Below are 15953 nucleotides of genomic sequence, written 5' to 3' on the forward strand. Positions count from 1 at the left end.
GTGAGTTTTTATAGTGTGGACCAAACACTGAAAATAAGATCTACATTCCCCAAGTGCATTATACCACTGGCTACCTACCTGGGGTTAGGAAGGCTGTCAGGGAGTAAGCCATTCATTCTACTAGGTAATTCGAGGCTTTGATTCACCTTTCTCTGAATTCTTAAAACAGTTGTCAACCCCTAAGTTTACTAGGCTCAGGCAAATAAAACTTTTATCTGATGGCTACTTTCATACCTTTTTTGGACTTGCTTTTTCCTTCAGGGTACTCCAAGCACATGTATCTAACACGATTCAACAGTGGCTTTTGAAGATAAGCAATGAGATTAACAACGGTAACATGGAACTTCAGCGCCAAGTATGTACTTGCAGGATTTGTTAAATTGTTTTTCGCCTTAACCGGGGCTTTTCTTCAAGGAAAAACAAAGTCATGCCAATCCAATTGAAGCAGAAGGTTGGGAGGGCAGAATGGGTCCTAATGTAATTACTCAAATAATTTTCAGTAGATTTTTTTAAAAAAATTTTTATTGGAGTATATATAATTGATTTTGTTAATTTCTGCCATATAGCAAAGTGATTCAGTTTTATACATATACATATATATATATATATATGTATATGTATATGTTCTTTTTCATTAGGTTTATCATAAGCTATTGACTATATAGTTTCCTGTGCTCTATAGTTGGACATTATTGTTTATCAATTCTATATATAATAGTTCACATCTGCTAATTCCAAATTCCCACTCCATCCCTCCCCCACCCCACCTTTCCCTCAGCAACTACAAGTGTGCTCTCTCTGTGAGTCTGTTTCTGTTTCAGAGATATGTTCATTTATGTCATATTTTAGATTCCACGTATCATATGGTTTTTGTTTTTCTCTTTCTGACTTACTTCACTTAGCATAGTAATCTCTAGGTCCGTCCCTATTGCTGCAAATGGCATTATTTCATTCTTTTTTTATGGCTGAGTAATAAAATGTGTGTATCTATCTATATCCATCTATCTGTCTATACACAAATATACACACACACCCCCACACACACCACATCTTCTTTATCCATTCATCTGTCAGTGAACGTTAGGCTGTTTTCATATCTTGGCTAATGTGAATAGTCCTGCTGTGAACATAGGTGTGCATGTATCTTTTTGGATTATAGTTTTGTCTGGATATGCCCAGGAGTGGGATTACTGGATTATATGGCAATTCTATTTTTAGTTTTTTGAGGAACCTCCATACTGTTTTCCACAGTGGCTGCACCAAATTACATTCCTTTCCATGGATTTTTAAATGTGGTATGTTCCTGCCTCTGGAATGAAGTTTCAGAGATGATCAAACGTTTTTGAGTTTTAATTATTATCTTTATCCTTTATTCAATATACTGAAATTTTTTCCTTACATAACCTTAATCATTTTAAGAATTCATCTTGGTGCCCCTGACTGGCTAAAGGGATGACAGAAGCCTGTTTCTAGGAGGAAAGGGCTACAATACTATTGGTCTGTAGTTATTAGAAAAAATAAGAGAATTGTCCTGCAATTCCGAAGAACTGAACCTGTAGACTTCTTAACTAGCACAACATGAAATAATAATTTCCAAAGGGTATCTTGATTTATTCTATTTAGTTCTACCTCTAGTCTTATAGTTAAATTTACAGACGAGTATTATAAGTAAACAATATGTGAGTATTTGATCTTACAAAATAGATTAAATTAATTTAGGGTTTTTTTGTTTTGTTTTGTTATTTGGTCTTTTTAGAGCTGCACCTGCAGCATATGGAAATTCCCAGGCTACGGGTAGAATTGGAGATGTAGCTGCTGGGCCTACACAACAGACACAGCAACTCGGGATCCAAGCTGCATCTTCGACCTATACCACAGCTCATGGCAACACTGGATCCTTAACCCACTGAGCGAGGTCGGGGATTGAACCCGAGTCCTCATGGATCCTAGTTGGCTTCGTTAACCACTGAGCCACGATGGGAACTCCTAATTAGTTTTAGTATTGCTTAAATTAGGAATTTAAAATGCATAGATCATCATGTTAAATGGACATATTACTTATGAAAAATTATCTCGAAATTTATGTGCATGTTGTAAACATAAAGACACTAAGAGTTGAGGAGCAAATATATTGACTGGAAGTATGAATCCAGGGGATCCCCAGGCTTGGGAGACATTTCTATGACTTAGAAAACAACCAAAATTGAGAAGAAAAGGGGGTTGGCATATGCACATTGTGGTATATGGAATGACTGGCCGACGGGGACCAGCTGAATAATACAGGGAACTAGGCCCAATGTTCTGTGATAATCTGTATGGATAAAGAATCTGAAAAAGAGTGGATGTGTATACATGTAAAGCTGAATCACTGTTGTACAGCAGAAATTATCACAACATTGTAAATCAACTATACTTCAGTAAAACTTTAAAAAATTAAAAAAAAAAGAAAAAGTGTAGCAGAATGCCTGTCACGTAGCGGGACTCAATAAATATTTTTTGAATGGAGTAAGGAAAATTATTCTGGCATTGTTGGTGTTTTATAGTGTTGCTATATTAATCCCTTCTTTGGTAAAATACTCAGTTTACCATTGGGAATTATCTCCAAAGAATAAGATTTTTAATTTTTAATGTTATGGAATTCAGTTTTTATAATACAGAACTATTGGAAAGTTTCTTTTTCTTTTCTTTTGTCTTTTGTCTTTTTTGTTGTTGTTGTTGCTATTTCTTGGGCCGCTCCTGCGGCATATGGAGGTTCCCAGGCTAGGGGTTGAATCGGAGCTGTAGCCACTGGCCTACGCCAGAGCCACAGCAACGCGGGATCCGAGCCGCGTCTGCGACCTACACCACAGCCCACGGCAACGCCGGATCGTCAACCCACTGAGCAAGGGCAGGGACCGAACCCGCAACCTCATGGTTCCTAGTCGGTTTCGTTAACCACTATGCCACGACGGGAACTCCTACTTCTCCATTTTAACACTGTAGGATTATAATGTAATTAAACTGCAAGATTATAAATTCCTCAAGGACCTGTGTATATTCATATTAACTGGTATAAGTATTTAAAAATGGGAAAGTTGTTTTTTTTTTAATCTTTTTTTCACCCACCATTCATTTTCCTTTCTGATCTATTTTCTTACTAACAGGGTTTTAAATTTTTGTGTTTTTTTTATTTTTTATACTTTATGCCTTTACTCCATCTAATCTGTATTGTTTGGCAATATAAAACAGTGATTTTCAAAAAAAAATTTTTTTTGGCCGCACCCATAGCATGTAGAAATTCCTGGCCCACAACTCAAACCCGTGCCCCAGCAGCAGTCCAAGCCACTGCAGTGACAGTGCCGGATCCTTAACCCATTGCTCCACAGGAGAACTCCTCCTATTCAAATATTTCTTAAAATGTACCTCTGTCAGCAAAAAAATCTTTGAGTGAATTATATCTAACTTACCGTTTCTAACTTCTATGAAAGAATTACTCTATTGCCCTTGTTTTGTACATTGTAAAATATACATAAGTAGTCAAAAGAGAGGAAATGAACAGTATTTTAAACTAATGTTTAATAATGGTTAAAGAAACTGGTGTGATTGAGTAGACTTTATAATTTTCTATCATTTCAGGTTGATACTTAGTGATAAAGCCATTTGAAGGTTGCTTCCAAGTTCCATTTACTTTAATACTTGTTAAGGACTGTCGTTGAAATAATAGCTCACAAAGAAACAATCAAAAGTGAAGAAGTGCATTATTGGCTGTATTCATTAAATAACAATACTCATTTTCCAATTCTATCAAGCTGTTATGTAAAGATTTAAAAAAATTGATTAGTAAATATGTCCATCTACCATTATGTCAGTCAGTTGTTCTTATAAAGATTAGGCAGTGTAGCATTTCTTTATTCCAACAAAAGATTCCAACCAATTGAAATACTTTATTCGTAAGATTTTGAAACAATTAGAAACTTACTTCCAGATTTTCAGGTTTATAAATTTGAATTTTAAAAAGAGAGCTATGTGTCGTATTCAGGAGTGAAATCACACCAAGATGGAAGTCCTTCCAACTATCCATTTTCAAAATCACCTTCCAATAACATAATTTTTTTTATTCATTGTTAACCATCAATTATATTTTGAAAGGACAAATTAGCTGTCATTTTTTTTTCACATAAACTAGGAGATGGCTAAGTTGCTACTTACCATCCCTAAGAAGTTTAGTAAATTTAGAAAAAATCTTTTTATAAAAGAAAAACTCTTACTCATCTTAACATTTTTCTGGAGTTCCTGTTGTGGCTCAGTGGTTAACCAATCCGAGTAGGAACCATGAGGTTGTGGGTTCAATCCCTGGCCTTGCTCAGTGGGTTAAGGATCCGGCGTTGCCATGAACCGTAGTGTAGGTCGCAGATGTGGCTTGGATCCCACGTTGCTGTGGCTCTGGTGCAGGCCAGCAGCTACAGCTCCAAATAGACCCCTAGTCTGGGAACCTCCATATGCCGCGGGAGCGGTCCTAGAAAAGGCAAAAAGACAAAAAACCCCAAAAACCCCACTTTTTTCTTAAGAATTTTTTTATCAGAATCACAATAAATCTATGGTTTATTATAAAAATTATTTTAATGAAAGAAAATGATTACATATCTTTGTGAAAGTAAAAGATATTTTTCTGTGTTTAATTTGATTCTAATTTTAAATTCACCAATGACCTATTGCATGACCTTGATTCTACCATTTAATCTCTCTACTATAACTTTGTTTTTTATTTTTTATAATGATTTTTATTTTTTCCATCTAATATAACTTTGAAATGAAGATAATAAATTTCTATTTTGTTGGGATAGTCTAAGGATTTACTAATATTTTATGTAAATAAAATGAGTTCTTCCAGTGACAATATCATCCAGGCCACTGGTATGAAAAAAATAATTTAGGGACTTCACTAATTCTCTAAAAGGAATTAATTTAACTGAGAAGCAGCAGGGGCTTAACTAGTGGGGGAAATATCTTTGACTTCTGTAAGAATCTAGTAGGATTTTTAAACTCTTTCTCAGGAAGAGTTGCCTTTACCTGATGTGTTAGTTCAGGTATAAAAATACACTAGTTAAGATTGTTTTAGGTCATTTTCAACCTTTCCTTTTGAGGTGGGAAGTTTGGGTTTTATTTTATTTTATTTATTTTTTTAGGGCCGCACCACAGCATATGGAGGTTCCCAGGCTAGGGGTTGAATTGGAGCTGCAGCTGCCAGCCTACACCACAGCCACAGCAATGCTGGATCTTTAACCCACTGAGCAAGGCCAGGGATTGAACCTGCGTCCTCATCGATGCTAGTCAGATTTATTTCCACTGAGCCACTATTGGAACTCCAGGTTCGGGTTTTAGTACAAGGATAGACTGCCAAGCTTTATTTATTTATTTATTTATTCACTCATTCATTCATTCTTTTCATGGCTGTACCTGCAGCATATGGAAGTTCCCAGCTTAGGGGTCGAATCGGAGCTGCAGCTATAGGCCTGCACCACAGCCATGGCAATGGCAGCACCAGATCCAAGCCGCACCTCCAACCTACACTGCACCTTGCAGCAATGCTGGATCCTTAACCCACTGAGTGAGGCCAGGCCAGGGATCGAACCCGCATCCTCAGGGATACTAGTCAGGTTTGTTACTGCTGAGCCACAATGGGAACTCCTCAACAAACGTTGACTTCCTCCCAGCTAAGTGCTGTGTGTGATTTGAAGGATAAAATGATGGTCCATGCTTTAAAGAGACTCACAGACTAAATGAGGAGACAGATATGCAAACAGTTACGATAGAGATATGTACAAACTACTCTAGAAACATGGGATAAGGAGTAAATTAAAGCCAGTGGAAGTTAAAAAGTATTTTCAGAGTTGATCATATTTAAGCCAAGAAGAACACTTAGGAGCTCAGCAGAGAAAGGCGGTGGGATATTGAAGAGAAGTTGTCGACATTCACATTTCATAAAGTTTTTTGCATCTTATTTCTGAGACCCAGCCTTAGCAAACGCCATTTGCAAAGATTCCCAAACTTTCTGTTCTCATTGCCTTTTGTGCTCCAGTATTTTCACACTCCTAAGCCGAAAAAAAAAAAAAACCAAAAGAAAAAACCAAAAAAACCCGCACAGTTCATTTTTACATAGGTAGGTTCAAACAACATACTAAATGTCCTAAACATTAGTAACTTTTAAATAAGTTACACATGTTAAAATAGTTAAACAAGCAGGCCATTGGACTGGGGTAGCTCCAGTGCCTTTGGTAGCCTGTGTAAACAAACTAAGAAAATGAAACTCAAGAACAACAAATTCTAAACTGTCAACTAGATCTCGAATATGAAAAAAATGAAACTCAGGAACGCTATCATAATAGCCAAATAACTATATTTTCCTAAATAAGGCAAACATTAAAGTTACAGCTTTAATTGCTTTGCTTCAGTGTCTTGTCTATAGAAATCTCTGTCTTAACTCCTGCCCAACAGGGAGCTTCTAACCATTTTTCAGTTTTGGCACTGCCTGATGGAAATTAGTGTTTGCTCAAAGAAACTTTGTAAAATTTGTGTCTCAGTTTAACTTCATTGAAAGAAAAAACTTTTAATTAATTGTAAATTGAAGTATATTGACTTATTAGTTTTAGGTATACAACATAGTGATTAGATATTTTTGTACATTGCAAAATGGTCACTGTGATAAATTCAGTTACCATTTGTCACCAAAGTATTACAATATTATTGACTGAATCCCCTATGCTATACATTACATCTCATGATTTATTTGTTTTATAACTAGGAGGTTTTTGTTTGTTTGTTTGTTTTTTGCTTTTTAGGGCTGCACCCGCAGCATATGGAGGTTCCCAGGCTAGAGGTCAAATCGGAGCTACAGCTGCCAGCCTGTGCCACAGCCACAGCAACACAGGATCCAAGCTGCGTCTTCGACCTCCACCACAGCTCACTGCAACGCCAGACGGATCCTTGACCCACTGAGCGAGGTCAGGAATCCCCAACCTGCAACCTCATGGTTCCTAGTCAGATTCATTTCCGCTGCGCCATGCGGGAACTCCCAATAACTAGGAGTTTTTCCCTCTTAATCTCCCTTGCCTATTTTACTTATCTTCTCATCTCACCTTTAAAAAATCCTTTATTCTCATTTAATCAGAATTATTTACCAATGTAATGTATGTGCTTTTGATCTGTACAACCTCTCCAGCCTTGAAATCAGAGGACATCTCCATCCTCATTTCCAGAACTACCTTAATTTTCACACAGTAATTGTTTTTACCCTGCAACTGCAATCAAACCAGCTTTCAGAGATAGGATGTCATCACAAGTGGTATAGTGTAAGGTTGAAAGTGTGAACCACTTCACATTCATCCTATGTTTGGCAGTTGACACATATAAGTACTGTTTCCTTTAAGAATTTAAAATCCCTTGGTATCCTTGAGAGTTCCTTGTGAAGCCCTGGGATGCCTGGTGCACATTTGTGGAAATGGCGGCCCTAATTGATTAATACCCTTGACCAGGCTAAAGAAGAGGAAGAGGATAGTGCACTGATGTAGTGCAGGGGGCAAAAGAAAATGAGGTTACATTAGTTGAGTAGTGATGATTTGATTTCATTTAGAATGATAGTTTGTTGAAAATTGGACGCGGGTATGACCAGTCCTATGTTTAAATTTATATGTCTTGGAGTTCCCATCGTGGCGCAGTGGTTAACGAATCCGACTAGGAACCATGAGGTTGCAGGTTCGGTCCCTGCTCTTGCTCAGTGGGTTAAGGATCTGGTGTTGCCATGAGCTGTGGTGTAGGTTGCAGACGCGGCTCGGATCCCATGTTGCTGTGGCTCTGGCGTAGACCGGTGGCTACAGCTCCGATTCAACCCCTAGCCTAGGAACCTCCATATGCCGCGGGAGCAGCCCAAGAAATAGCAACAACAACAACAAAAATAAATAAATAAATATATATGTCTTTTACTGTTTAATTTCTTTTAAATGGGCCATTTATATAGTAATTTTTTAACAGATGGATGAATTGCATATACCCATGATCCAGTGGATGGTAAATTTGCTTATTTTAATGGTACCTGACTTTCCTGATCCAGACACTGTCATAAAGTTGGAGGAGAAAAGTGCTGAACACCGTGACCTAGGAGTTGCAAAGCTAGAGCTAGATGCAATTGCCCTGACAAAAAAGTTGTCCCAATACTCCAGCTACTTGAGCAGGTGAAACTATCTGGTTATTTTATTACTGCCCTTTTGAAGATTAAATGTGACATAAAGCAGAAGAGGAATTGGCAATTAAGTAGTAGCAATAAGGGATTGTTTTAAAATCTTGAAAGAAATGCTAGTTCAGTTTTTAAACAGCTTCAACCCTGTTGGAATATGAGATTTTATTGTTTCCTCAATGTTTCTAAAATTCTTTTGAAAACAGTGTTAGCATTGGCAGGCTGGGAACTGTTTATGTATGTGGGCTGAAAAACTGAAACAAGGCACTTACTTGCATAAGTAAATTGTATCTTGCATTTTTGCACATACCATGGGGAACATATTATGAAGAAGCTTGTAGTTTCCTCTGTAATTCCATGCAAAGCTGAGTGTATCCTTTTATATGTTTCACTACACACCAACCAATAAACATCTCTTAAAAAGTGGGAAAAAAAAGTGAAAAAGAAACCTCTATTTGAAAAACTAGAAGATTCTTGTCAAAGAGAACATCTATAAAATTGTAATTTATTAACTAGAAAGCATTCTGTCACTTTGATTGCTTCAAATTCAGTAAGTAGCTTTTATAGTCTAGCCAATTTCCCCTTCATTTCCATTCAGTGTTACCAGTGGTCAAGAGTGGTGGGAATGGGGAGTTCCCTCGTGGTGCAGTGGGTTAAGGATCCTGCATTGTCACTTAGTGGTCTGGGTCACTGGTGTGGCACAGGTTTGATCCTGGGAATTTCCACCCACGAGTGAGGCAAAAAAAAAAAAAAAAGGTGGGAATGGAGGGGAGGAAGAAGAGAAACTGAGCAACAGATGGAGTATTCTCTGGTGAGTCAGTAACTTAATTATTATGGTAAACTTCCACTGTATCTGGATTTAAAACACTTAGAAGAGGAACCCAGAATAAAAAGTTCATGTTCTGTATGTGCACTTTTTCCCCCCCAGTTGTTGCAAAGACATGGTAGCAGCTATGACACCGAGTAAAGCAAGTCACTCAGGAAAACATCCTAGCAAGGAGCTTAATGACCTGGATGAGATGAAGGTAATAATTTTGTATACCCCTTCTTTTGTTTGTTTTAAGCAGACTTTTTAGGTTTAAATGATGTACCACAACGGCGCATATTTAAATGTGCAATTCGATAATTTCTCAAATGTACATACACCTGTAAAATAATCGCTATGATTAAAAAGGAACATATCCAACAAAGTTTCCTTGTATCCCTTTATAATCTCTCCTTGCAGTCTCATCCCATTCCAAGACAATGTCTGATCCACTAACACCAAAGATTATTTTTCATTTTTTAGAGTTTATATAAATAGAATCATACAGAATGTGTACTTTTCTTGTCTGACTTATAAATATACACTGATTTGTCTGAATACAGTGGTGGTTTGTTACCACTGAGCACAATGGGAACACTTGTTGACTTGTTAATGATGGGAATTCCGACTGGTATGAGATGGTACCTCACTGTAGTTTTGATTTGTATTTCTCAAATGTTGAGCATATTTTCATGTGCCTACCGGCCATCTGGATGTCTTTGAAGAAATATCTGTTTAGGTCTTCTGCCCATTTTGTGATTGGGTTGTTTGTTTTTTTGTTGTTCAACTGTATGTGCTGTTTGTATATTTTGGAGACTAGGCCCTTGTTAGTTACATCGTTTGCAAAGATTTTCTCCCATTCTGGGTGTGTGGTTTTGTTTTGTTGTTTTTTTTTTTTTTTGGTTTCCCTTGTTGTACAAAAACTTTTGAATTTAATGAGGTCCTGTTTTTTGTGTTTGTTTTTATTTGTTGTTGTTTTGTCTTTTTGCCTTTTCTAGGGCTGCTCCCGTGGCATATGGAAGTTCCTAGGCTAGGAGTCTAATCAGAGCTGTAGCCACTGGCCTGTGCCACAGCCAGAGCAAAGTGGGATCTGAGCCACGTCTACCACCTACACCACAGCTCACGGCAACACTGGATCCTTAACCCACTGAACAAGGCCAGGGATCGAACCAGCAACCTCATTGTTCCTAGTCAGATTCGTTAACCACTGAGCCACGATGGGAACTCCTATTTTTGTTTCTATTGTCATTTTTTTAGGAGATGGATCAAACAAGATGTTGCTCTAATTTATGCCAAGAGTGTTCTGCCTATGTTTTCCTCTAGGAGTTTTATAATATCCAGTCTTATATTTAGGTCTTTAACCCATTTTGAGTTTATTTTTATGTATGATGTTAGAGAGTATTCTAATTTCATTCTTTTACATGTAGGTGCCCAGTTTTTCCAGCCCCACTATAAAAGAGTCTCTCTTTCTTCCCATATGTTCTTGCCTCCTTTGTCATAGATTAGTTGACCATAGGTGCTTGGGTTTTTTTTCTGGGCTTTCTATCCTATTCCGTTGATCTATAGTTCTGCTTTTATGCCAGTTCCATACTGTTTTGATAACTGTAGCTTTGTGGTATATTCGGAAGTCAGGGAGCCTGATTTCTTCAGTTCTGTTTTTCTTTTTTCTTTCTTTCTTTCTTTTTTTTTTTGTCTTTTGTCTTTTGTTGTTGTTGTTGTTGCTATTTCTTGGGCCGCTCCCGCGGCATATGGAGGTTCCCAGGCTAGGGGTTGAATCGGAGCTGTAGCCACCAGCCTACACCAGAACCACAGCAACGCAGGATCTGAGCCGCATCTGCAACCTACACCACAGCTCACAGCAACGCCGGATCCTTAACCCACTGAGCAAGGGCAGGGACCAAACCCGCCACCTCATGGTTCCTAGTCGGATTCGTTAACCACTGCGCCACGACGGGAACTCCTGTTTTTCTTTTTTCAATATTGCTTTGTCTATTTAGGGTCTTTTGTGTTTCAATACAAATTTTAAATATTTTATTCTAGTTCTGTGAAGAATGTCATTGGTTATTTGATAGAGATTGCATTGAATCTGTAGACTGCCTTGGGTGGTATAGTCATTTTGACAGTATTGATTCTTCCTATCCAAGAACATGGTATATCTTTCCATCTGTTTGTGTCATCTTTGATTTCTTTCATCAGTGTCTTATAGCTTTTAGAGTAAGATCTTTTGTCTCTTTAGGTTGCTTTATTCCTTGTCATTGATTTTTAAAGTATATTGATTTCATACCCTGTGATCTTGCTAAACTCACTATTCCTGCTAAGAAGTTTTATTTTTTTTCAGATTCCTTAGAATTTTCTTTGTAAATAATTATATCATCTGCTGATAGTTTTATTTCTTCCTTTCTAATCTATATGCCTTTAATTTCTTTTTCTTGCCATTATACTAACTAGACTCTTCAGTACCAGATTGAGTAAAAGTGGTGAGAGCAGACTTCCTTGCCTTATTACATCTCAGAGAAAAAATATTTATGCTGTCATTGTTAAGTATAATGGGAAATGTAATCTTTTCATAGATATCCTTTATCATATTGAGGAAGTTTTATTTTTATTCCATGTTGGCTGTAAAAACTTTTTTTAAAAGTAATGAAAGAATATTGAATTTTTTTTTTTTTTTTACCTTTTTGCCATTTCTTGGGCTACTCCTGTGGCATATGGAGATTCCCAGGCTAGGGGTCGAATCAGAGCTGTAGCCACCAGTCTACACCACAGCCACAGCAACTTGGGATCTGAGCCGCATCTGCAACCTACACCACAGCTCACGGCAACACCGGATCGTTGACCCACTGAGCAAGGCCAGGGATCGAATCTGCGACCTCATGGTTCCTAGTCAGATTTGTTAACCACTGAGCCACGATGGGAACTCCTGAATGTTGAATTTTATCAAATCCTTTTTCTGCTTCTACTGAGATGGTCAATGAGTTATCTTTTTTAGTCTTTTAATATGATATCTTAAAATGATTGATTTTTGAATTGAATGTTAAACCAACCTTATATTTCTGGGATAAACCCCACTTGATCATGAAATATCACTAAATTCAGTTAGTTGAATTTTAAAATGTTGGCATTGAAGTTTATGCGGGATATCGATTATATCATTTTGCTTTGTTTCTAATATCTTTGGTTTTGATATTATAGTAGTGTTAGCCTCTTACAATGACTTGGGAAATGTTTCCTACTCTCCTATTTTATACAGCAATTTGTGTAGAATTATATATTATTTCTTCTCTTTGTCTTGAATCTTGGTCAGTTTGATTAATATGTGTCTGGGTGTATTCCTCCTTGGGTTTATTTTATATAGTATTTGTGTGCTTCCTGGATCTAAGTGAATAATTCCTTTCCCATGTTAGGGAAGGTTTTGGCTTTTATCTTCTCAAAGATTTTCTCTGGCTCTTTCTCCCTCTCTTCTCTTTCTGGCACCCCTCTAATATGGATATTGGTGGATTTAAAGTTGTCCCAGAGTTCTATTAGACTGTTTGCATTTCTTCTCAATCTGTTTTTTCTTTTCTGTTCTGTGTCAGTGATTTCCAGCAGTCTGTCTTCCACCTTGCTTATCTGTTCTTCTGCCTCCTGTATTCTGCTGTTGGTTCCTTCTAGTGAATTTTTTATTTCAGAGATTGTATTTTTCATTTCTGCTTGCTTAATCTTTAAATATTCTATTTCTTTGCTCAGTGTTTCTCATAATTTATCAATTTTTGTTTCCAGTTTGTTCCCAAGATCTTGAATCATCTTTACTATCATTAGTCTAGTCTTTTTTGTGAAGGTTGGTAATCTCAAGATCACTTAGCTCTTTTTTTTTTTCTTTTTTCTTTTTTGTTATTGTTGTTGTTGCTATTTCTTGGGCCGCTCCCACGGCATATGGAGGTTCCCAGGCTAGGGGTCCAATCGGAGCTGTAGCCACCGGCCTACGCCAGAGCCACAGCAACGCGGGATCCGAGCCGCGTCTGCGACCTACACCACAGCTCACGGCAACGCCGGATCCTTAACCCACTGAGCAAGGCAGGGACCGAACCCGCCACCTCATGGTTCCTAGTCGGATTTGTTAACCACTGCACCACGACGGGAACTCCAACTTAGCTCTTTTTTTTTTTTTGGAGGGGGTTCTTATTCCTTTATCTGAATCATAGTTCTCTGCCTCTTCATTCTATATAGATTTTTTTTTGTATGGTCTCCTTTTTTTGCAGGCAGTACGGTTGTAACCTCTCTTGCTTCTGATATCTGCCCCCTTTGTGACTGAAGTTGGTACAAGGGCTTGCTGCAGACTTCTGATGGGAGGGACTAGTGCCTCTTCAGTTCTCTTTATTTAAAAAAATTAGGAGTTCTTTTACTGTGCAGAGGGTTGAGGATCTGGCGTTGTCACTCCAGTGGCTTGGGTTATTGTTGTGTGAGTTCAGTCCCTGGCCTGGGAACTTCCCCATGCCATAGGTACGACCAAAAAAAAAAAAAAAAGAAAATTAATTCCCATTTCCTTAGGGTTATCTTTATTTCAAATTCATTCCCATCCTGAGTACTACTGTCTTCCTCTTATCTCCTGGACAACCTCTGTGGTACGTGAATCTTTATGACATCAGACTCTGGGACTTGTATGGCCTTATCCATATCCCATAAGGTGAATGGTAGAAGATGGTTCTACCAAGAAGCCTTGTCTAATCTATACTGTGATGCTGTATGGCTTGTAGCACACCCCAGCTACATTCTAGCAGTTGAAGAATCTTGTCAACCTACTGAACTGATATTTGGATGACATTAATTATAGCTTCCCACAATCTAATATTTTCTGGGCTCCCTTCTGAAAAATGAGAGTTACATGATGCTGGACTGCGTTCTGGAGTGGGAACCTCTTAAGTAAGCATCCTTTGGAATTTGATCACTCTTACTGATGGTTCTTACTCCACTCTTCCACAATAACCACCTAAATAAATTACTTCTTCCTCAATTCTTGGGGATTATCTATTTCCCCAAGAGCATCAAGGCAGTTCAGTATAACTAACAACCCTATCTACCTCCCACCTGATTCTGGTGTATTCAGTCTGACCTCACACAGCTGTGCTGTAGTTAATGCTGGAGGCCATTTTCCAAAAGGACTCAGTTCTTGGGATCCACACCCTTGTCCCTATTTCTCTTTTTTTCTTTTTCTTTTTAGGCTCTACCTGTGGCATATGGAAGTTCCCAGGCTAGGGGTTGAATCAGAGTTGCAGCTGCCAGCCTATACCACAGCCACAGCAACACGGGATACAAGCTGCATCTGCAACCTATGCCACAACTTGTGGCAACACTGGATGCTTAACCCACTGGGCAAGGTCAGGAATCAAACCCGCATTCTCATGGATCCTAGTTGGGTTCTTAACCCACTGAGCCACAATGGCAACTCCAGCCCTGTGCCTATTTCTGAAAGAAGTTGATCTCAGTTGCATAACATTCCCTGCTTCACTTGGGAATGAGAAATGCTTAAATCTTCATTTGAGGCTTAGAAGCACTATGTCAAAGAGTCCTGGCATCTAGTGAAAGTATACTGGGACCACTACAGCCAAACCAGCTGCTAAAAACCCAGAAGAAACTTAGCCCCCAATAAACTGGATAGAGGTCTTTTTTCATGTACATTAAGGTTGATCATCTGTAATGTATATGGCATCCAGATTTATAGCCACTGATACCCTGGAATTTGGTCATAATCTGAGCAAATGGCGGACTACTTGGTCATTTCAGAAGGCCTAGATTGGTAAAAGACACACGTGGATCAGCACTTGATCTTGCTGAGGATGTGTAGGAGGATAAATCTCCTCTCAATACCAAAGAAATATCTACCATGATGGAAACAACAGAACTGCTAGCTAGAGCCCTTCAGTCCAGCTTCTGGTTGCAATTGATTCCCTCCATGCCATTCTTTCCTGTCTCTGTCCTGTGTAATCTGTCAAGACCCTGCCATCCACTTTGGCCTACAGTAACCTCCTATGTGTTGCCCAGATATTATTTCCAGCTTGAGGATTTGGCCCTCCAAAAGAAATATGACTTTAAAGAGTGGTGCTAGGGATTTGCCTTAGTGTTCCAGCAGGCAACTCAGGGAAGTCCCAGCTTTCCCACCATTTTGGGGGGACGTAGAATGGATGGGTTCATTACCACCATAGTCTCAGTATTCATAAAAGACTATCTCTTCTCCTGTTTTGTGTGTGTGTGTGTGTGTGTGTGTGTGTGTGTGTGTGTGTATGCCTTTTTTAGGGCCGCACCCCAGGCATTTTTTTTTGGAAGAGCTACTTTTTTTTTTTTTTTTTGTCCTTTTAGGGCTGTACCTACGGCATATTAAGGTTCCCAGGCTAGGTAGGGATCGAATCAGAGCTGCAGCCACTTGCCTACACCACAGCCACAGCAACGCCAGATCTGAGCCGTGTCTGTGACCTACGCCATAGCTCGTGGCAGTGCTGGATTCTTAACCCACTGAGCGAGGCCCGGGATCAATCCTGCATCCTCATGGATGCTAGTCAGATTCCTATCCGCTGAGCCATGATGAAAAGCCCCTTCTCCTGTTTTTGATCCACTACAATAGGCTTAACATTTAGGACCATCCCCTCTTAAATCCTCCTTTACCCCAGGCGTGAATTTTAGTCCTTTTACTTCACATCAGAAACATTTATTTACACAGCCCCGAATCAGACTTTATCAGAATTAGAGTATTGATGGTAGGAGATTCATATGTACCGATTGGTAACAAAGCTATCCTCATCTATAGCTGGTCAAAAGTGATGTAGAAGGTTTTGAAGAAAAACTTACTTCTGTGGAAAACTTGCTTGACTCTATAGATTACCTTGAGACGTTCATCAAAAGAGTCCTACTGATATTTTCCCCATCAGAAGTCCTATGATAATATTTTCAGTGTCTCGGAAGTTTATA

At 38.6% G+C, this 15953-nt stretch overlaps 1 protein-coding gene across 1 annotated transcript in view; it reads left to right on the forward strand.

Moving 5' to 3' along the window:
• The window catches only part of AXDND1 (axonemal dynein light chain domain containing 1), an 87670-nt gene that overhangs the window by 48143 nt on the left and 23574 nt on the right, over positions 1 to 15953 (forward strand). Inside the window, exons 18-20 of the mRNA XM_047753938.1 lie at positions 262 to 355; positions 8008 to 8207; positions 9138 to 9234. Of these exons, the coding sequence (XP_047609894.1) occupies positions 262 to 355; positions 8008 to 8207; positions 9138 to 9234 (391 nt within the window). The remainder of the gene's footprint in view (positions 1 to 261; positions 356 to 8007; positions 8208 to 9137; positions 9235 to 15953) is intronic.

This window comes from Phacochoerus africanus, chromosome 11 (assembly GCF_016906955.1).
Source record: "Phacochoerus africanus isolate WHEZ1 chromosome 11, ROS_Pafr_v1, whole genome shotgun sequence".
Taxonomy (NCBI): domain Eukaryota; kingdom Metazoa; phylum Chordata; class Mammalia; order Artiodactyla; family Suidae; genus Phacochoerus; species Phacochoerus africanus.